Here is a 15,731-nt window from a genome sequence, read left to right as displayed (position 1 = left end):
TTTTTTTTTTTTTTTAACTATTTATCTTTATTCTATACGAATTGGTGTTTTGCCTGCATGCATGTCTGTATGACGATGGCAGATCTCCTGGAACTGGAGTTACAGACAGTTGTGAGCTGCTATGTGGATGCTGGGAATTGAACTCAGGTCCTCTGGAAGCGCAGCCGGTGTTCTTAACCACTGAGCCATTTCTCCAGCCCTCAAACTGTATTCTTTTAAACACTGCTTGGCCCATTAGTTCTAGCCTCTTAATGGCTAATTCTCACAATCTTGCCTAACCCATATTTAGTAATCTGTGTAGCACCAGTCTTACCGGGAAAGATTCAGCATGTCTGACCTGGCGGCTGGCTGCATCGCATCTGCCCTAGAGAGGAGTGTGCCTCTGCCTCACTTCCTCTTCCTCCCAGCATTCTGTTCTGTTTACTTCGCCTACCTAATTTTCTGTCCATCAGGGTCAAGGCAGTTTCTTTATTTAACCAATGACCTTCCTCCATCATAGTGTAGTGAAGATCTTTTCCCCATCTATAGGCTTTCGTTTTGTTGACCGTGTTTTTTGCTTTACAGAAGCTTTTCAGTTTCAGGAGGTCCCATTTATTAATGATTTCTCTCAGTGTCTGTGCTGCTGGGGTTATATTTAGGAAGTGGTTCCCTGTGCCAATGTGTTCAAGTGTACTTCCCACTTTCTCTTCTTGTAAACCTTCACTCCTGTTACCCTGCAGCACTGATGACCTTCAGTTTATTTGATCTGTCTTCTCCTTGGGTTTGCTTTCTACAAAAAGCCCATGCATGCCTTAGAATGATAGACATACTTTCAAGATCAAACTCAAATCTTCCATTTACACTCCTGAGCTTTCTTGCTCTCACTGGTCTGTTTGAATGCTTGCACTAGTAGCTCTTCAGCAGACATTTTATTATTAGATAGAGCAGTTTGCTCCTACTTCAGTGAGATCAGTCTCTGTTGAATTGTAGTGAACGTAGTTTCTGTGGGCTGAGGAGAATGGGGGTTACTTGAAGCCCTTAACAGCTCTTTCTCTTTTCTCCTGGGGCACCAAAAGAGATGCTTGGAGAAGCAGTGGTCTGCTGGGGGCAGAGCCAGTTTTCCTGTGCCTTAATAGTTTTCTGGAGTTTAGAAATTTTTTTTTTTTTTTTTGGTTTTTCGAGACAGGGTTTCTCTGTGGCTTTGGAGCCTGTCCTGGAACTAGCTCTTGCAGCAGCCCAGGCTGGTCTCGAACTCACAGAGATCCGCCTGTCTCTGCCTCCCGAGTGCTGGGATTAAAGGCGTGCGCCACCATCGTCCGGCTTGGAGTTTAGAAATTTTATATATAGAAATGGATTTGTTGTGGCCCTCTTTAGGGCCTTAATGCCTTAGAGACAAATATTCATTCCTCTTAAGTGATGTCTTAAAGCTCAGAACCAAAGCAAAGTGGTTATTTTTTCATAAGGATTTATTGCAGACATATTACCATTTTATTTATCATTCGGTTCTGTAAAATACAAGAAATTTAAAAATGCATTTTTTTCTGTAGCATGACATTCAAGTATGTTTTTGTGGTAGCAGATAATTTCTAATCATTTGAATGGACCTTACTTATTTTTTTATTTTATGTGGACATGTGTTTGCCTGTATGTCTGTATGTTCACCATGTACGTGACTGTTACCTGTAGAGGCCAGAAGAGGGTAGATCCCCTAGAACCAGAGTTATAGAAGGTTGTGAGAGTACTGGGAATCAAGCCCATATCTCTGCAAGAACAGCCAGTGATCTTAATTGCTAAGCCATCTCTCCTGCCTCTTAATACACTAAAAACAAACACCAAAGTGTTAGATTTGGAAAGTGAGCTCAACGCATGTAATTCTATCTTTACTCAGAACATTACTCTTCATCTTGTGTAGCAGTTATGCAGGGCTATCAGCTCGGACCACAGCAATTTCAGTCTTCACAGGCCTGTTCTTCTCTTCTTCTGCCCTCCTACATTTCTTTTCTTGGTTGTTTTTTGTCTCTTTTATTTTTAAGACATATTTAATTAATTTATTATTATTTTGGTTTTTGAGACAGGGTTTCTCTGTGTAACCTTGGCTGTCCTGGAACTTGCTCTGTCGACCAGGCTAGCCTCAAACTCACAGAGATTCCCCTGTCTCTGTCTCCAGAATGCTAGGGTCAAAGGCATGCACCACTATCATCCTGCTTTATTTTTAATTACATATATATGTGTGTCTGGTGTGTGCACTTGAGCATGGATACCCATGTAGGCCATAGATGTGAGATCCCCTGCAGCTGGAGTTAACAGGTAGTTGTGAACCATCCGACATTGGTGTTGGGAATTGAATTTGGGTCCTCTGGAAGAGCAATATGTACTGTTAACTGCTTCAGGCATCTCTCCATTTGTATGTATTTGCTTTTTGGGGGGAAAGGTCTGGCTTGGGGATTTTTATGTATCTGAGCATGACTTTTAATTTCCCTTCCTCCTGTCCTCACCCACTGTATCCTGGGGATTGCAGGCATTGTTCCACTGTGCCCAGTGTGCTTCAGTATTTTAAAACAAGAAAGTAGGGTCATTTGTGTATTTGTGATGCAGGGGTTTGAAACCTGGACCTTGTACATAACAGGCATGCCTTCTGCCCCAGTCTCTGACGTGTTTAGCTGTTTTCTCCTTCAGGTGCAGACCTCTGCTTCTTAGAGCTTGTTTCTATTTGACCTGTCATGGTGGCGCATGCTCATACTGTCAGCATTAGACATGCCGAGGCAGGAGGATTACCATATTATAGCTTAGTTTAGGTCACATACTGAGTTCTAACTTGTTCTGGGCTGTACAGAATGAGCTCCTGTTGTGAGAACAAAATAACCTATTTTGATTCTACATAGAACTTGATGCAGTAAATTCTATAAAGATGGGCTTGCAGTACAGCTTCCTCTACTTCTAGGGGATGGTCAGCAAAGGGGCAGGATTAGATTTTTCTTAATTTCATGGAGGGTGAATCGGTGGTACACACATGTTGAAGGTCAGGGGCCAACTTCTTGAAGTTTCTCCTCCCACTGCTACATGTTTTCTGGAGGTTGAACTCAGGTTATCAGCCATGCACAGAAAACTCTTCAACCCACTGAGCCCTTTCACTGGCCCTGTAGTTTTCATTTTTGTGGTGCTGGGAAGCAAATGAAGGCCAGCATTCTGCCATTTAATTGCACCTTACCCTATTTTGTAGTTTCTATAAATTTAAATTTTTATTTACTTGTAATATAATACTAAAATTTTACTTGACTACTATTCTGGCTATGCCTTCAGAAAAAATTCTTTAGGTCTGGCTCAGGGGATAAAGACACCTTCCACCAAGCAGGACCAGAGCTCAGTTCCCAGGAATCATGCTGTGATAAGAGAGTCTACACAATCTGTTCTCTGACTGCCACATATGCATTGTAGTTTTCACATACAGTGCATGAATACATGTTAAAGTACAAGAGATAAATATGGCATCAGTAAGTGTTTGAACAGGTCTGTAAAAACATTTAGGTTTCACAATTTTACCTTTTTTTTTTTTTTTGTTTTTCGAGACAGGGTTTCTCTGTAGCTTTTGGTTCCTGTCCTGGAACTAGCTCTTGTAGACCAGGCTGGCCTCGAACTCACGGAGATCTGCCTGCCTATGCCTCCCGAGTGCTGGGATTAAAGGCGTGCGCCACCACCGCCCGGCAGGTTTCACAATTTTAAAACATTTATTATGTCCATGACAAGTATGAGTTCAGAGGACTATCTCTGCTTTAGCCATTTAGTGCCAAGTCTCAATTTTATAATAAGAAAACAATAAAAAACAATTCTTGAACAAGTTTGACTGCTGTTTTGTTTTATTTCCTTCTCTTTTTTTGAGGCAGCTCGAAACTCACATCGTATTTCATGCTGACTCAGTTACTTGCATGAACCAAAAAGTCTGGTGAAGTTGAACATTTTCTCCAAGATAAAAAGTTTACTTGAGTTTGAGGAGCAGAATATAAATGGGGCAGAAGAAAAGGGTTTCCTTCCAACCACCACCAGGTGGCATCAGTGTTCCAGCCCACAGATGCTGGTTTGTGGGCAATACATGAAAGTGGGGGTTAAGTGTAGACCTTCCCTCCCTCTAGTATGGAGGCCTTTATAAGTTGTGTGTTTATAAGGAGGTGGGTGGGACACAGAAATAACTCTTTTTTCCTTGTCTAATAACTTTCCATTTACTTTCTGTGGCCTTAACTTCCTCAGAACTAGCTACCATGTGTCTGTCACTGACTATGATACTGCATCTTGCTTTTATAACACTTAGGTCTTGCTGTAAACCACAATAGAAAATTGATAGACTTTCAATTGTGGCAGGGACTTGTTCTGCCTGTGACTAGAATGTGACTGGGATTCCTGGGCACCAGTAGTGATGATTTTAAAGTTCAAACTGCTATGAAAGAAACACTGTACATTGATTGTACAGGTGGGACTGTTCACTCTGCCATGCTGACTGTTGCTCAGAGTGTGGAACAGAGCACTCAGCTCTTGCTTCCCTTTAGATCATGAGAGTATGTTGTCCTGAAGTCTGGTACTTAGGGCTGAAGCCTTTCTTCAAACTGGCTTTAGAAAACTGCTTGCTTTATGTCGGAGTGCCATTCCTTGTGGTCTTTTGTGTCTTTCTTGCTCTCATTTTTGCCTTGAAGTAAAAGCATACTGCTAAGTCACAGTGTGTGAATACTCACTCATTCTTTTTATAGTATGCGGTAGTGAACATGAAGCAGGCCAGGCAAAAATGTCCTCTTAGTACAACGTGCATCCATGAATAGCAGTGGGAGTCTGGTTCTAGGAACCTCCACAGGCCTGGTCACTCCTGTGCTGTTTCTGAGTAGGCTTCTGTCTGATGCTACTCAGGAATGGGACACACATACAGTAATTAAAAGTCTTTGGGTTAGTTTTGTGACTGATCTCCCCTCCCTCCACACACACAGTGGTACTTGGAGTGGAGCTTTTGGTTCATTCTTTTTTTTTTTTTTTTTTGGTGAGACAGGGTTTCTGTGTAGCTTTTGGAGCCTGCCCTGGAACTAGCTCTTGTAGACCACGCTGGCCTCAGACTCACAGAGATCCGTCTGTCTCCCGAGCTGAGTGCTGGGATTAAAGGTGTGTGCCACCACCGTCCGGCCTCATTCCTAAATCTTCTAAAGTTTTAAGTTTTCACATACCTCCCCTATAACAAGGAAAGGTCAATTTAAGCCACTTGTGGAACACATCTGTCTATATTCATGAGGCTGAGGGTGGGTAATCTCAGAGGTATAGGCCACCATACTAGGCTGTATATTTAGCATGGTTCTGCCCCCCTCCCCCCAGACTGGCTCTGGGACAGTCTTCTAAACTTTAACTTTTATCACGTATTCCTCTTCTTTTTTTTTTTCTTTTCTGTGTCTCTTTCTCTCTCTGTCTCTTTCCTGTGGTATTTTTTTTTTCCTCCTCCATGCAGGTTCTTAATGTATGTACTGTACAGCAGTGAACCTTTTACCTCAGTCTCCTAATGTTGGGGGCACAGCTCCCAGCTGTGAGTTTGTATCTAAGCACATTTAAACATGTGTTTTTGAAAAATTAGTGTTAAAAGGACTTTGTTTATGAACAATGTTGCAGCTTTGCATAGAGATGAATATGACATGTTTTAAGTACCCTGTAGTCTGCTTTTGCATTTTTAATGCCTTTTAGTTAAAGGAATCTCAGGATCCTGTTTGCTATGTTGTTGGAATCTCTCTTCTTCCTGAAAGTATACTTGAGTAAATTAATTTTTTGGTTGTTTTTCTCTTTATTTTATAGTTTTGGTTTTGGTTTTTTAAGACAGACTTTCTCTAGGCTGTCCTGGAACTCGCTCTGTAGACCAGGCTGACCTAAGATTTAGAGAGATTCACCTAACCCTGCCTTCCAAGTGCTGGAACTAAAGACTTGTATTACTACGCCCGGCCAAGTAGATTATTTTGTTTGGGGTATGTGACTGTATTCACCTGAGGGCAAGTGCCCTCAGAGTCCAGAAGAGGGTCTCAGATCTTCTGGAGCTCCAGTTACAAGTGGTTGTGGGTGTTGGTAACTGAGGCCAGGTTCTCTGCAATGCAGAGCTATCTTTCCAGCTTCGTGAAGTGACGTTTGTCAACAGCTGATAGAGCTATCAGGAAGTAATGAAACTAGCTATTTAAGTCTATCTATGGCTTCTAGATGAAGATGGGGTGTTGAAGATAATCCATGTCTTGTTCTCTGCTAAAAGGTTTATCCAGAGTACAGCTCCAGTCTTCTGCTGTTCTGAAGGCTCCCTGTATTGCCCCTTATAATAAATAGCACCAGAGATATCTACTGGTGAGGTAGGCAGCTTTTTGCCTAGTGTGTGTGGTGCACATCATGTTCATACCCCTCATTTGGAAAGAGAGCAGTTTAGGGCTAGTTAGCCTTGCAATGCTCTCCCTAAAATTTCTTGCTCACGTGTCTTACTTTGGCACTCCTTGACCCTTGGGGATACTACGCCAGAGCAGTGCCAGATCAAACCCCTGGAATAGTCTTCCTTTGTGGAGCTACTCTAGGCCTTAATGCTGTTTTCTTGTCCTGCCCTTTGTAGCAACTTGTTATAAGGGTCAGGGCAAAAAGAGTTTGGGAGCTTGTGGTCTCTGGGGGAGCAGGTCAGAAACATTCCTGTGTTAGATGTATGAGCGTGAACATTTAAGTGTTCACCTTTATCTGCAGAATAGTCCTAATGCTGTTTAGCTCTTTTAACTTCCACCTGTAGAAAGAGCATTTTTATTTATTTATTTATTTATTTATTTATTTATTTATTTATTTAGTTTTTTCGAGACAGGGTTCCTCCATAGCTTTTGGAGCCTGTCCTGGAACTAGCTCTTGTAGTCCAGGCTAGCCTCGAACTCACAGTGATCCGCCTGCCTCTGCCTCCCGAGTGCTGGGATTAAAGGCGTGCGCCACCATCGCCCGGCGAAAGAGCATTTCTTTTGCTTAGCAGTGGTGTCGCAAATTTATAGCCAGGCTCAGGGATACAAGAAGGAGTGGTGAGCCTGCTGGAGACAGGGAGTACTGCAGAATCTGCGCTTCTTAAGGTGGTTTGAGGGGACTGTATTGGAAAAGGAAGGTTCACTCAGAATGGTTTAACTTACCTCATGTGTTATCAGAAGATAAGTTTGCGATGGACCCTGCATAGAGACCTAAACTTACAAAGTTAAAACCATTCTGCCTAATCAAACATGACGGCACTTGCTTGTCATCCCTGCACTGTATTGATTCAGGCGGAAAAGTGCTACAAGTTCAAGGACAGCCTGGGCCATCTAGGACTTACACAGTAAGACACTGTCTAAAACAAAACAAAAAAAACACAGAAACAAAAAGGAACTAATAGTATTTGGCTTTAAATATTTCAAAAGCGTGTCTTTTTATAAATTGTCTTTATTGAGAATATGGTTTGGGGGGGGGGCATTGAGACAAAGTTTCTCTGTAGCTTTGGTGCCTGTCCTGGAACTAGCTCTTGTAGACTAGGCTAGTCTCAAACTCACAGTGATCTGCCTGCCTCTGCCTCCCCAGTACTGGGATTAAAGGCCTGTCTGCCACCTCCTGGTAAGCTATATATTTTTCCCCTGCTCCCTTTCCTTCCTCCCTTATTCCATTCCACCCTCCACCCTGCCCCCCACACTCCCAATTTGCTGTCAAAGATGTGTCTTAATTGTGGATCTATTTCATGAAAGAGAACTTGAGCCCACTGCTACCTTGAATGCACTCTGTGCTTCACAATGTGGAGTGATTAGAGGAAAAGCTTTCACTAGTCACCTGTGCTGTTGTTGACTGGATTATTGTTAGTTACTTAAATAGCCCAAAGTCATTTTCTCATGATTACTGGTCTTTATCTTAGTATTGCCTGTCTGTTGTCATCTTTACAGATGCTTTTACCGACTCTGCTGTCAGTGCCAAAGTGAATGGCGAGCACAAGGAGAGGGACCTGGAGCCCTGGGATGCAGGGGAGCTTACAGCCAGTGAGGAGCTGGAAGCCCTGGAGAATGATGTGGTGAGTTCCATCTGTGATGGCCCAGCGTGCTTGGTAGACCCCAACTATCAACAGGTCTGTGTCCTAGGGAGCGCATGAAGAGCAAAAAATAAGAATAAAAAAGCATTTCTTTTGTCTTCTTGTTTTTTGTTTGTTTGTTTTGTCTTTTGTTTTTCAAGACAGTGTTTTGCTGTAGCTTTGGAGCCTGTCCTGGAACTCACTCTGTGGACCAGGCTGACCTCACACTCACAGAGATCCACCTGCCTCTGCCTCCTGAGTGCCGGGATTAAAGGCATGTGTCACCACTGCCCGGCTTTGAAAGGCATTTCTTCTTGAATTGAGAGCTCAGCACTCATAAAATTACTTGTTTGTGATAAAATAGTGTGATAAGCAATTTACTACTGGAAACTAGAAGAAGTTAAGAGATGACAGCCTGTATTCTTTTGAATTCCTGTAATATAGGCAGCTTAAGGCAGGTAGTGTTTAACTGTGTGTTGGCTTTTCTAGAGATGAAGTCAAGTTGGCCTTTTTGTCTGAGAAAAAGAAAATTATTAAGATAAAATTTTAGTTTGGTTGTGGCATCTCTCGTGTCAGCACTCAGGAGGTAGAGGTAGAAGGGTTAGGAGGGTTAGGATCAGCCTCCACTACAGAGAAAGTTTGAGGGTAGCCTGAACTCACAAAAACAAACAAAAAATAAAGCAGCTACTTGTGCTGTTACCTTCTTTAATCTGAGGAGGTAGAGACAGACAAGTTTGTCTGTCTACATGGCAAGTTTGAGGCTAGCCAGAGCTAGCCAATGAGGTCCTGCCTTGGGGTGGAAAAATAGCAACCACAAAAGATAAACAATTATGTTACATTAAAATTAAAGCATTGCCTAAATTCCTTGAACTTAAATTAGTATTGTTCTCTACAGAAACTTGTTTCTGAAATGTGTGTTCATCTTGAATTGCTATTTTAGGTGTATGGGTGTATTGCATGTATATCTGTGCACATATGCCTTAGAGGCCAGAAGAGGGTATCAGATCCCCTAGAATTGGAGTTAACAGATAATCGTGAGTTTCCATGTGGATGCTGGGGATTGAACCTGGGTCCTCTGGAAGAGCAGTCAGTACTTATAAACACTGAGCCATCTCTACATTAGAGAATAGAGATTTAATGTTAAGCTGAGCCATTAGTAAGTTTAAGTAAGCAAAGAACCTTGTATTGTGAACAGAGAACCTGAATTTACTATCTAAGGCATATTAATGTAGTAAATAGTATCTTCTCTAAGATACTCAGCTGGCTAATAGAACAGAACTGCCCCGGATGGCTAGCATGGTTAATCTTCAAACTTTCAAGATTCACCTAAACTTACTATAATGGTTCTCAAATGTGTATCACTGCCCTTTGTAATGGGAAGCTGGTACACTTTTTACTCTTTTAAGGGGATAAGTTCCTTGAGGTTTTGTGGCGAGAGTAACACTGTTTATTAAAAATTAAAATTTAAAATTAAAAAATATTAAAATAAACTGTGGTTTATTCTGTCACTACTACTACTAAGAATTGACTTAGATGATTGTGGTGGTGCATACCCTTAGTCTCAACACCTAGGAGGCAGAGGCAGTTGGAGTCTGTAAGTTCAAGGCCTGCTTGGGTTACACTGTGAGACCCTGTCTTTTTAAGAAAAAGAAAATATATAAATTAAAAATAAAATATTTACTTTGGTCCTAATATATCTATAATACATGCAAATAATTATGTTTCAGGCTATTTTTGTTATTTCTGTTAGTAGGTACCCATTATGAAATCATGAATTTCTTAATAGAAATGCATTACTACCAAAAATTAGTATTCAAATGGGAAAGATACCTAATATATTTACTAACAGAAAAACCAAGTTTCAGAGTAGCAATACTGCATTTAAATTAAAAAAATACATGTTGTTTGTGTGTGTGTGTGTATAAATGAGTTTATGTACACATAAAGACAAGACGAGGTCATCAGATTCCCTGGAGCTGGAATTGTAGGGTCTTGAGAGCTGCCATGTAGGTGCTGCAAATCCAACCTCATTCCTCTGCATGAGTACTAGATCTCTTTTGTTGTTAAACGTTTTATTTTATTGTTATTACCCTATTTTTATTTTTTTATTTTTATTTTTTTTTGCTCTGAGGATTAACCAAAGAATTTATTCTGATTAAATGTCATAGTTATCAGTAGAGACATGAAGCTGGGCTAGGCTTCTGCCAGTCTTGACAAGATGATTTTCTTTTTTCTAATACATTTTTTTTATAGATATTTATAGAGCTCTACATTTTTCCCTGCTCCCCTCCCTGTCTCTCCCCTCCTCCCTTCAGCCCTCCCCCAAGGTCCCCATGTTCCCAATTTACTCAGGAGATCTTGTCTTTTTCTACTTTCTACTTCCCGTGTAAGTCTCTCTTAGTGTCCGCATTGTTGTCTAAGTTCTCTGGGATTGTGGTTTGTAGGCTGGCTTTCTTTGCTTTATGTTTAAAAACCACCTATGACATGTGATAATTGTCTTTCTGTGTCTGGGTTACCTCACTCAAAATGATGTTTTCTAGCTCCATCCATTTTCCTGCAAAATTCAAGCTGTTGTTATTTTTTCTGCTGTGTAGAACTCCATTGTGTAAATGTACCACATTTTCCTTATCCATTCTTTGATCAAGGGGCATTTAGGTTGTTTCCAGGATCTGGCTATGACAAACAAAGCTGCTGTGAACATGGTTGAGCACACGTCCTTGTGGCACGATTGAGCATCCTCTGGATATATACCCAAAAGTGTTATTATTGGGTCTTAAGGAAGGTTTTTTTTTAATTTTCTGAGAAATTCCCACACTGATATCCAAAGGGGTTGTACCACCTTGCATTCCCACCAGCAACGCATATTACTTTTCTTCAGACAAAGTTTCTTAGTTGTTAGGGTTTTGTTTGTTTGTTTTAGACTAAGTTTCTCTCTGTAGCACTGACTTGCTCTGTAAACTTGGCTGTTCTTGAAATCAGATCCATCTACCTCTACCTCCTGAGTGCTAGGATTAAAGGCTTGTACCACCAAACCTGGTTTAGCAGTAAGAGCTCTTAATCTTAAAACCTTTGTCTTAAGCCTGAGAAATTCCTAATAGTTGTTACTTAGGTGCCTTGAAATTTGAAGATGTTTAGTTTTGGTGGATATTTTTCTGCTTAGTATGGTGTATCATTGAGATTATAGAAGTCATAGTCTTCTAATTAGAGAGAGAGAGAGAGAGAGAGAGAGAGAGAGAGAGAGAGAGAGAGAGAATACACATGTGTACCGTGGTGTGCATGTGGAGTCCTAAAGACAGCTTGTGGGAGTTAGCTGTCTTCCTTCACCACATCCTCTGGAAAAGTAATGTGTGTTCTTGACCACAGAGCCACCTCTCCAGCTTTAGCCTATCAGGATTTCAAAGGACAATTGGACATGGGAAAAGTGTGTGGCAAGTCATCTATTGATACCTGTCTCTGGAGATTCTTCTGTATTTGCCCAGTTCTTCCAGGTTGAAGAATACAGCCCATGTTTTGAGAGTGGCAGTTTCCTCTTTCACTGATGGAGGGTAACAGTGTTGAGGTTGGAAGTTAGATGTGTGGAACCCATAGCTATTGCTGCGATCCCTCCTGGAACTGTTCATGGCAAAGAGTTCTAAAACATAGCTTGTGTGGCGTTACCCCATTTGCCTTCCCATTGCTTTATGCTGTCCTTCCTTACTTGTCTAGGGGAAGGTACAGTGGAAGGGCACAGTATTGTTCTGGTATGGAATCCAGTAGGAAAGATTTTGGCTGCTTTTTCTTTCCCACATGTTTTGGCTATCACAGTGCACCTCTTGTTCTTCTAAGACCCAGTTTAGGGAAAGGCTGTTGGCACAACTGAAGGGGAAAACTTTGACCCAGAGGCCCTGGATTCATAGCCGTGGCTGGTGGTCTAAGTTTTTCTCATATCCTCTCGGATAACTTATGTGATCACCTACTAATCTACGAGGACAATTGGTGTAAGAAGAGTTTTTTTCTAAAGAGTTGTTTGCTTTTGTTTTTTGAAATAGGGCCTTTTTTACTGTAGCCCAGGCTGTCCTTGAACTCAAAACACTCCCCTGTCACAGTCTTCTAAGAGCTGATGTGGCAGGTATGAGCTATATCTAGCTTTCTTTAAAAGATTTCTAAGGGCAAGTTTGGTGTTTGTGGAAGAAAGGGGTGGGGTTAGGTCCAGCCAGTACAGTTTGTTATATGTTTTTGCAAAAATTGGTTGTAGCTGAATTAAAAAGTTACATTTTGAAAAATAATCTTCATTTTCCTTCTAGTCTAATGGATGGGATCCCAATGATATGTTTCGATATAATGAAGAGAATTACGGTGTAGTGTCCACATACGATAGCAGTTTATCTTCATATACGTAAGTTCACAAAGTTCTCTTTTATTCTAGCTAATTTGTCTTCATTGGCTTAAATTATATTATTGAATAAATGTTTCTGTTTTATTTTTACATTACACAAAACAAAAAAAGCTGTTGCTGGTGGCACACACCTTTAGTCCCAGCACTCAGGAGAAAGGCAAGCGGATCTCTGAATTCAAGGCCATCCTGGTCTACAGAGTGATTTCCAGCTTGGCGAGGGCTACACAGAGAAACCCTGTCCCAAAAAAACCAAATGAATGAATAAGTAAAAAATGTGACATTTGTTTTTGTTAACTATTTAGACTGACAAACTCAAATTAAAACAAGGGATAAGTTTTTTTGTTTTCAAAAATACATTTTGTCTTTTTAATTTGTAAAAAAGTTAAATTTAGGGGCTGGAGAGATGGCTCAGAGGTTAAGAGCATTGCCTGCTCTTCCAAAGGTCCTGAGTTCAATTCCCAGCAACCACATGGTGGCTCAAAACCATCTGTAATGAGGTCTGGTGCCCTCTTCTGACCTGCAGACATACACGCAAATAGAATATTGTATACATAATAAATAAATATAAAAAAAAGTTAAATTTACAGGGATAGGGTTTGCATGAACTATTTCTTGAAATAGTAAATGTTCTGTGTAATAAAAAAATGCATATTTTGATTTATGATAACAAGCCCCCTTACTTTGACAATGTCTCTGGTGACCCCATTCTCTAAACTTTCTTAATAGTTGTATGTGATCTATAAACAAACACTCATGTCTTCTTTTCTTTGTGTTTAGGGTTCCCTTAGAAAGGGATAACTCAGAAGAGTTTCTAAAACGGGAGGCAAGGGCAAACCAGTTAGCAGAGGAAATCGAATCCAGTGCTCAGTACAAAGCTCGTGTGGCCCTTGAGAATGATGACAGAAGCGAGGAAGAAAAATACACAGCGGTCCAGAGAAACTGCAGTGAGCGCGAGGGGCATGGCACAAACACTAGGTATTTAAAGAAAACTCCAATGCAGTGTTTTAGACACATTCACCGACTGTGTGAGAAGATGTAGTCCAACTGTTTCCTCTTTCATGAAGCTTAGGTAGAAAATGCTGATGGGTTTGTTGTAAGATTCTTTTAGAGAAAAGGTCATGATCATCTTGGTATTATTTTTGGGGATGCAGCTCTCTGGAGTCAAGTGTTGAATATAAGAGGACCCAGCCCAGACACTTGAGGAGCTCCTTAAAACAAGGGTCAGAGGGACCCAGTGACTTGGTGGCCCTACACTCTGGTTTGCAGGGTAAAAGTCTTTTCAGAATACTAGGGACATCTGGAGTGGGAATGCACTAGAATTCCTGTGTAGTTCAAGAGCCTCATCAGGAGGTGACATTTTTGATAAGATAATGGGGCCTGTTTGCCACTTGCAGTGTGGGAATTTATTTTTCACCTCTGCAGAAACATGAGCCTGTAAGAGAGTCTGGCCTCTTCAGGTGGAAGCTAAGAACCCAGGGACAGTATTTTGGATGGCATGGTACAGGTGGCAGAAGTACTTGTATGCCATATTTGTTTTTTGTTTTTGTTTTTCCGAGACAGGGTTTCTCTGTGGTTTTGGAGCCTATCCTGGAACTAGCTCTTGTAGACCAGGCTGGTCTCAAACTCACAGAAATCCGCCTGCCTCTGCCTCCCGAGTGCTGGGATTAAAGGCGTGCGCCACCACCACCCGGCTTGTATGCCATATTTGAAGAGTGACTTTGAACAGTGAGGAAAAAACACGCTCTGAGTCAGAGAGCTCTTTCTGTGTGACAGTATGCAACTGAGAGAAAGTAGTTAACTGCTAGACTGACTGACTGACTGTGAGAAGGCTGGAAATCAGGGAGGCTTGAGCCTTACTTGGAAATTGAGCTTTTCTGATGGTTGTTCTGAGAGCACGTGAGCTAGAAACAGTGTGAAGTAAACTTGGAGAAATGATGACTCAGTGGTTTTGTGCACTTACGCGGCTTGTGTGTCTCTCATTCATAAACATGTTGATGAACATCTGCCACATTGTGGGTAAAACATGAGCTGCATCCTGTCTTCAAGGTTTTACAGCTGAGGTTTGTGACTTTTCTAATCATCATGGAGTGTCAGGGAGGTGAAAGTTAGCACAGATTAAGCTGCTGGCGGGAGGCAACCCAGAGCCACGAGGCAGTGTGGTGGCTGCTCCTCTCCCTAATGTACCTGTAAATGTATTTTTTGTTTTGTTTTGTTTCTTTTTTGGTTTTTAAAGACAGGGTTTCTCTGTAGCTTTGTAACTTAAGTGTATTTTGTTAACCCCATACTTTTTAGCATAAATGACTTACAGGGTCTCTTATTTCCAGGGAAAATAAATATATTCCTCCTGGACAAAGAAACAGAGAAGTCATATCCTGGGGGAGCGGGAGACAGAGCTCGCCACGGATGGGCCAACCTGGACCAGGCTCCATGCCATCAAGAGCTGCTTCTCATGCTTCAGATTTCAACCCGAACTCTGGTTCAGACCAAAGAGTAGTTAATGGAGGCAAGTATTTTGACCATATTTGTTAATATTATTGATCAAATATAGAGATATCTAAATATTTTAAGAGTTTATATAGTGGATAGGAGTGTGCATGCCGTATTTGGATTTTGTGGAGTAGTATTAATGTATAACTTAGTTTTGTTTTGTGGCTATCAGATAGTATAACATCATATATGTCTTTGGCACATTTAGAGGGACAACACAGTCCTGAGCTGTTGCATCTCTCTCATACTCATTTGGTCTAAAAACACTCCACATACAAATTGGAAGCTCTTGAGGAGGTTCTCTATTTTATAAACTGTGGTTAATAAAACTGTAGGCATAGTTCATGTGGAAGACATCCCAGTAAATGCAGATTCATTTTTATTAACTGTGATGGATTACCATTCTGTTTACTTCAAGGGAGAACTTAGGGTAGTTTATAATATCAGACATGAGCAAGAGTCACATGAATAAAATCATGCGAGAATTGGGGAAAATACAACACAGAACCTTTGGTTTCTGAGGGAAGGTGTTAGAGTGCAACAGTTTGGACCTTTAGTAGGAAGGCACTTTCTGTAGTGTCTTCTGTCGGGTGAGCACAGATTATAGGTGTTAATAGACATCTGGTAGACTGAGTAGCAGAGATGAATTATATGGAAATATAGTAATTGACAGCAGTAGTGTGTTGTTACTCAGGGAAAAGAATGTACAGCCAGTTTCAGGTGTTGAAGGTTAGAACGGTGCAGGCTGGATAAGGAAGCTCACACCTGAGGCAGAGGGATGAGCAGTCAAGCCAGTCTAGGCTACAGAGGGAGTTTGAGGCCAATCTGGGTCATGTGTGACCTCATCGT

General features: G+C 41.2%; 1 protein-coding gene across 2 annotated transcripts in view; it reads left to right on the top strand.

The window, feature by feature from the left end:
• The window catches only part of Atxn2 (ataxin 2), a 63,422-nt gene that overhangs the window by 9,497 nt on the left and 38,194 nt on the right, over positions 1-15,731 (top strand). For both annotated transcript variants that reach the window (XM_026784331.1, XM_026784326.1), the window contains exons 5-8: positions 7,899-8,023; positions 12,304-12,395; positions 13,173-13,370; positions 14,720-14,898. In XM_026784331.1, the coding sequence (XP_026640132.1) occupies positions 7,899-8,023; positions 12,304-12,395; positions 13,173-13,370; positions 14,720-14,898 (594 nt within the window). The remainder of the gene's footprint in view (positions 1-7,898; positions 8,024-12,303; positions 12,396-13,172; positions 13,371-14,719; positions 14,899-15,731) is intronic.

This window comes from Microtus ochrogaster, chromosome 2 (assembly GCF_000317375.1).
Source record: "Microtus ochrogaster isolate Prairie Vole_2 chromosome 2, MicOch1.0, whole genome shotgun sequence".
In the NCBI taxonomy this organism is placed as follows: Eukaryota; Metazoa; Chordata; class Mammalia; order Rodentia; family Cricetidae; genus Microtus; species Microtus ochrogaster.
Note: the sequence above shows the minus strand (reverse complement) of the source record. Positions and strands in the feature narration are given on the sequence as shown.